The following is a 6,289-nucleotide window of genomic DNA, read 5'->3' on the forward strand; positions in this document are numbered from 1 at the left end:
TTCACCTTCACCACCTTCGCTGCCGGGCTTAGAGCTGAGCTGGGAATGGGAAGATGACCAAAGCGGGGATAAAGTGCAGAATAAAAACCATCAAAACAAACATTTTATGAAAAAATGGCACCTTTAGATTAAAAGAGCTTAGATTAAATCTAATCAGCCAGTCACAGACTTGGTCATGTGACACCACCTAGATTAAGACCAGAGCGTTTGTTAGCACATAAGCTAATAATGTGTTAAAGCTAATTAAAGTTAAACAATACTTAATGAACCCGACTTCATATAAAAACCTTATAGTCTGGAAAAAATGTTATTTAATTCAAATATTATAATGATTTCTAATATTTATGAGGTGAATCCTATCCGTGTGCCACTGTTCAGTAATAATAATAATAATAATAATAAAGAAACATTTCACATGGAGGTAAAATATCAGTAAATAAATATATTATTGCTTCCTCAGTAGTTAAGCCCCTTCCAGTGTGTGTTTATATTTACACATTCTCATTAAAAAAAAAATCCATCTAAAGTGAGGACACCTGTATCTTACATCATGATGTGCGTTTACATTAGTTCACTTTAGCTTATTCAACATCATTGTCAAATTTACATGCTCTGTTGCCATGGTGATAAAACATCCACACAAACATAAACACACAAACACCTCAGGGGTTGACCTTTGACCTGCATTAGAAGTCTCATTCTGTTTTTGTTTTGTTTATTTTACACCATCTGTCCCTTTTCAACAAAGAGTTTAATGGTTTAGGGTGTAGGGTTTAGGGGTCACTCCAATATAAACTATCCCTTCATCAGTAGTGTGCGTATGCCCTAAAGGACACTGAATAACGAGGTCCCCTACAGACCAAAACTTGTCCTAGTTCACTAAGAGACACTTTTCTCTGTGAAGAGGGGACGAGGGTTAGGGTTTAGTGGTCAGAGCCAGGGGTTAATGGTTTGTTGGTCCAGTGTTTAACTAAAATGTATGAAGGTCCAGTTTCATAAAATTTCTTATATATAATAAGGTCCAGTTCAGGGACTGTGTCATGGTGAACCAGTAGTGATTAGATAACGGATTAGACCATGTGAATAGGTTTGTCATTGGAGCGTCCCATTGATGTTCTCTAAACCTTTCCATCATGAACCACTTTTAACAAGCGCGTCATCAGTTCACTAATCAGACCAGAAAGAATTCAATAAAAACTCTTCTGTTCCTCACATCTTTCCCTCTTTTTTCAGCACATTACTTTACATAAAGGCATGTGATTGAATGAAATGAATCAGGTGACCTACTGCAGAAGCCATGCTCTGACATGTAAAAAATAATAATAATAATAAAAAGTCACTGGAATTATTATCTGGGTTTTATGTGTGTTTCAAGGACTTGGGACAGTCTGATGAAATACTCTAGGACCACTCTTTTAGGGGTTAGGGTTCAGGGATTAGTGGGCAGAGACAAGAGTTAGGGTTCAGGGATTAGAGGACAGGGCTGGGAGTTAGGGTTCAGGGATTAGTAGACAGAATCACAAAGTGGGGTTCAGGGATTAAGTTTGAGCGGAAAGAGACAGGAGTTAGGATTCAAGAATTATGGTTAAGAGGACACAGTGGATAATGGATAGATCCAGGGGTTAGGGTTCAGGGATTAGTGGGCAAAGACAAGAGTTAGGGTTCAGGGATTAGTCGACAAAGGCAGTAGTTAGGGTTTGAAAATTACAGTTTAGTGAACAAAGGAAGAAGTTAGGTTTAAGTCTTAGTGGAAAAAGGGAGGAGTTAGTGTTCAGGGATAAGGGGTTTAGTGAATTAGAATTCATGGATCAGGTGTACAAAGTGTACAAAGGGTTAGGGTTTGTTAGTTTTAGTTATGTTAAGGCTACAGGGTTTAATTATTAGTGATTAGTGGTTCATGTTGGGGGGTTTAATGTTTAGGGCTCAGTTGTTCAACTTTGAGATTTAGGGTTTAGTGAATGGAGTATAAAATCAGGTTTGAGACTTTTAGGCTTGGCACCGCACACAAAAACGCACACTGTTTAGCGGCTGAGTTAGCTAACAAATAAATTCCCTTTGGGTTTTTTCCTTTAGCACTTTTTTTTTTTTTACAAAGCACACTAATAAAAAGTACACTAAAACTATTTTCCAGTGAATTGGGTTTGTGGCCAATTCCACATCTCCTTGATTAGTCAGTACAATGTTAACATTTTACTCCTCAGAGTTTTTCACTTCACAGCCACTCAGCACCAGTGGTTCCAGTGGTCTCCATGATAATTTGGATCGACGCCTTTTTCTTCCAGTCAGCACCCTTTAAAGCCTGCGTGGGGTGTTACACTCCTCCCTTTCGTTTATCTCAGTAGATCCCTTTGCAGCAGCTTGAGGGAAGCAGCCAAAGGCAAAGGATTTAAGAATCATTCCCCTCACAATGCTGCCCCGTCAGGATGACGCCCCCCCATTAGCAGTGCTGATGGTACAGTCCGCTGCCGAATCTATGGGAGAAGACAGGGTTGAGTCCACTTTAGAGGGGGGAATTGGATCAGTCACATTCAGAGGTGATGACCGAATCACAGTTTCATCTAAATTGGCTGGTGAAGGAGGCTCTGAAGGGGTGGAGCCTGACTGAGGGGGCAGGGACAGCAGAGGGTCAGAGTCTATAGGTGAGGAAGAGGTCTGAGGGGGAAAGATTGAATGTGGGGGTGGAGGTACATTTGTTATGGGTGGAGTTACGAGTTCATGAGGGTGCCCAGGTGCATCTACTGGAGACTTGGTGGCATCATCGTTTGTTATGGCTGGGGTCCCTGAGGCATCAGGGGATGGGGCATTGACAACGAGATCAGGAAGTGAATTCGTTGCTGAAGGTACTGAGTGGTCGGTTTGCCTGAGAACCTTAAGTCTTACAGCATTAAGTTCGTCACCAGGGTCGTCTTCGAGGGCGAGGGTGGACGAGGCAGTGGACTCAACGGTGGAGACGGCAACCTCTCTCAGCGGCGTGTCTCTGACATTGGAGTGGTCGTTAGCACGGTCGTTGGCGTTCTCATCATTGCCGCGGCTGCGGCCGTGGGGTCCTGGCAGCAGGTGACGCTGTTCAGCGGGTTTCTTGTGGGGGGGCAGTAGAGGGTGGCGGGTGTAGCCCTCGCCCTCAGACAGAGACTCCGGGAGGGGCTGGTGACGCGACTCGGGGAGCAGCAAGATGCAGATGATGCAGATGAGTGTGCAGCAGGCAAAGATCACATGGTGCAGGAAGTAGCCTTTCTGATTGTGCAGCTCCATAATGGGCGCCGTTAGCATCCCAAACCCGGCACTGGCTAACACCAAACCCAGACCTCCGCCCCTGAGTAGGACAAAATGGAGACAAGAAGAGTTTTACGTAACTGCAACGTGACTAGACAGTGGTGTTTATTAATATACAATTTTTTTACTCCTAGAATCCACTTTCAGTCTTTAGGCATTCATGGTTGCAGAGTTGCTATGGTAACCATGAATGAATAAACCTGTGCATAAGCCAGGTTTGGCAGAGCATCAGACAGTTCAAGTGTGGCACAAGTGTGTTAGCGATGGTACGTTACATCAGGCGGAGTGCAGTGCGGACCGGCTCACCTGATCACAGTAGGAGTGATCTCCGCACAGAAGAAGATGCTCAGATGACTGACGGCCTGCGAGGAGAACATGCCGATGATGGAGAACGCCACTTGGAAATTTGACCGAGTTTTTGGCTCTACAGAGAGACAGACAGGAAGTGAAGTAGATTAGACTGTAGAATTCACACTGATACATGGTAAGGTCCATATGTATTTGGACAAATCATCTGAGCTGTCCACCTTAGAACACTGGGGGCAATGTACAGTAATAAGGATGAGTGCAAACATTCAGGTGTGTGTCAATGTGTGTGTGTGTGTGTGTGTGTGTGTAAACAGGCATAACATACCCATATTAAAACGATCCCGGTATTTTACCATCACTGAATCCAGCAGGACGGCACCGGAGGAAAAGAACAAACAGAATCAAACACATTAGCCTATAATTACCACATAATATTGTGTGTGTGTGTGTGTGTGTGTGTGTTTCACATTCTTTATTGCGGTTATTTATAATTAATTACTTCCCCGTTTCTGTTTTTCCCTCTGTCAAAAACACTTCCTGTTTTTCTCTGTTTTGCTTTACACTACGTTCATGACTTTCCAGCTCCTGCTCCCACTCCACAGCTCTTAATCAAACCCAGTGGTGCTCCAATGACCCCAAAGGATCCTGTTATTCCTTCATACCACTGAACTACCAACAACCCCCGAGTAATCTGCTTGCATGACCTTTGGTCCATGATGTGCTCCAGAAACGCTGCTCAGGCTCCTCACTAATACTTTGCTCTGCCAACAACTCCTAATAACTTTTCATCTGACCAACATGAGAACCCGTTCCACTAAGGACCCCCCTTCCCCTGAAAACCCTGCTCCTATGTGAACCTTGTTCTTCTGAGAACCCTGCCTCTCATAAGAACCCTGAGGACCCTGAGGACCTTGTTGCCCTAAGGACCCTTCTCCCATGAGAATCCCCAGGACCAAGCCCAGAAATGATGACCCCTTGAGAACCCTTCACAAGGACCAACAGAATCAATTATCCAATTGTAAAAAACTGCACAAAAACCACGTGTGTGTGTGTGTTTTCCCTTTGCAGCAGCTTGAAGGAAGCAGCCAAAGGCAAAGGATTTAAGAATCACTCACAGTTGAGCAGGCCAAGGTCCAGTAATGATGCCAGTGCAGTAATGATCATGAACATTAGTAGGCCCCCCCGACGTCCCATAATTCCCACTGCTGGACACAGCGCAAGACCCGTTGCCACGGCGATTCCCGCCATTGTATAATAATCGGCATAGAAGTTATTGAACATGGTGGGATGATCGTTATCTTCACCCATCATACTGCGGGCAAAACAGTGATGGATCCCATAACCAGTCAACCTGGAGAGAGTGAGAGGAAGACAGACATGCCTTATGGGTATTCAGGTACATTATGGGTATTGGAAGCTAAAGTGTTCCCTTCAGCTGTGAGTGTGAAGATGGAAAAGGGATATTTACGAGTTGACACACAGGACCACAATGTTCTTCCAGAGGTTCCTAGTGCCCACCATCTTTACTATACATGTCTTCTGTGCTGGCTTCTCCAAAACCCTGTTCAGCTCTAAAACACACATATATTCATCCATTAACATTTAGGCATTTGGCAGACGCTCTTATCAACTTACATTTTTATCTCATTACACATCTGAGCAGTTGAGGGTTAAGGGCCGCGCTCAAGGGCCCAACAGTGGCAACTTGGTGGTCGTGGGGTTTGAACCTGGGATCTTCCGAACCGTAGTCCAATGCCTTAACCACTGAGCTACCCCTGGCCACTGGTATAACTCATTACCATTCCAATATGCTAGTAAGTTACAATCGTGAAGGTAAGAGTATGTACCTGTAAGTAGTGTGTGTATATGTTTGTGTGTGTGTGTGTGTGTGTCCAGATGAGAGTGTGTACCTGTGATGAGCTCATGACTATCCACATTTGTGTTGTTCTTCTTAGCGATGCGCTCAATAAGCCATTTGGCGCGACAGTACTGCTTTGTTGCTAACAACCAGCGCAGAGACTCTGGAAATATCCTGACCACACACACACAAACACACACACACACACACACATACTTATAATGTTTGTAATACAAAGTGAAAGACAGACAGAGAACAAACAGAAACGTAGATATTCAGACAGACAGACAGACAGACAGACAGGTGATCTGACCATATGTACGTGAGCATTAGCGCCAGGGGCCCGATGATGACGGCCTGCAGGATCTTCCAGTCATAACACAAGACGGCGATACCCGGCATTAACAACTGCGCTGCTAACACCACAAAGTTAGCAACCATTGTCATGGAGAAACGCCAGCCGGGCAAACACAGCTCGATTCCTGAGAACACACACACACACACACACACACACACAATGGCATTAGCATTATGAATGTTACTGACCCAGGCTGCTGGAGTTTAGGGTGTGGGTGTGTTAGCGGTAGAGCATGTTTGCAGAGTGCTAGCATTATGTGTGTCCTGAACATCTTTATTAAACAAAGATGACTAACGCATGATTAAAGATGTCACAGCATTACTTATCCCCTAACACACTGATTACCTGGGTTAAGTATGAGGATGTCTGATTAGCATTAGGCGAACAGGTTAGCGTTAGCATGACATTGGCCTTTGATAGAGCACTTACAGTTCTGTTGTGTGATTATACCCAGTGTGTGATTATACAGTGTGTGATTATACAGTGTGTGA

The 6,289-nt window shown here is 44.2% G+C and overlaps 1 protein-coding gene across 1 annotated transcript in view; it reads right to left on the bottom strand.

Annotated features, from left to right (window-relative positions):
• Positions 1–272: 272 nt before the first annotated feature.
• The window catches only part of slc22a23 (solute carrier family 22 member 23), a 17,094-nt gene continuing 11,077 nt past the window's right edge, over positions 273–6,289 (bottom strand). Inside the window, exons 4-10 of the mRNA XM_053495669.1 lie at positions 5,754–5,922; positions 5,493–5,614; positions 5,051–5,153; positions 4,698–4,933; positions 3,908–3,940; positions 3,580–3,697; positions 273–3,313 (exon numbers count right to left, since the gene is read on the bottom strand). Coding sequence (XP_053351644.1) covers positions 2,419–3,313; positions 3,580–3,697; positions 3,908–3,940; positions 4,698–4,933; positions 5,051–5,153; positions 5,493–5,614; positions 5,754–5,922 — 1,676 coding nt within the window. The 3' untranslated portion in view covers positions 273–2,418. The remainder of the gene's footprint in view (positions 3,314–3,579; positions 3,698–3,907; positions 3,941–4,697; positions 4,934–5,050; positions 5,154–5,492; positions 5,615–5,753; positions 5,923–6,289) is intronic.

Source organism: Clarias gariepinus, chromosome 1, assembly GCF_024256425.1.
Source record: "Clarias gariepinus isolate MV-2021 ecotype Netherlands chromosome 1, CGAR_prim_01v2, whole genome shotgun sequence".
Lineage (NCBI taxonomy): Eukaryota > Metazoa > Chordata > Actinopteri > Siluriformes > Clariidae > Clarias > Clarias gariepinus.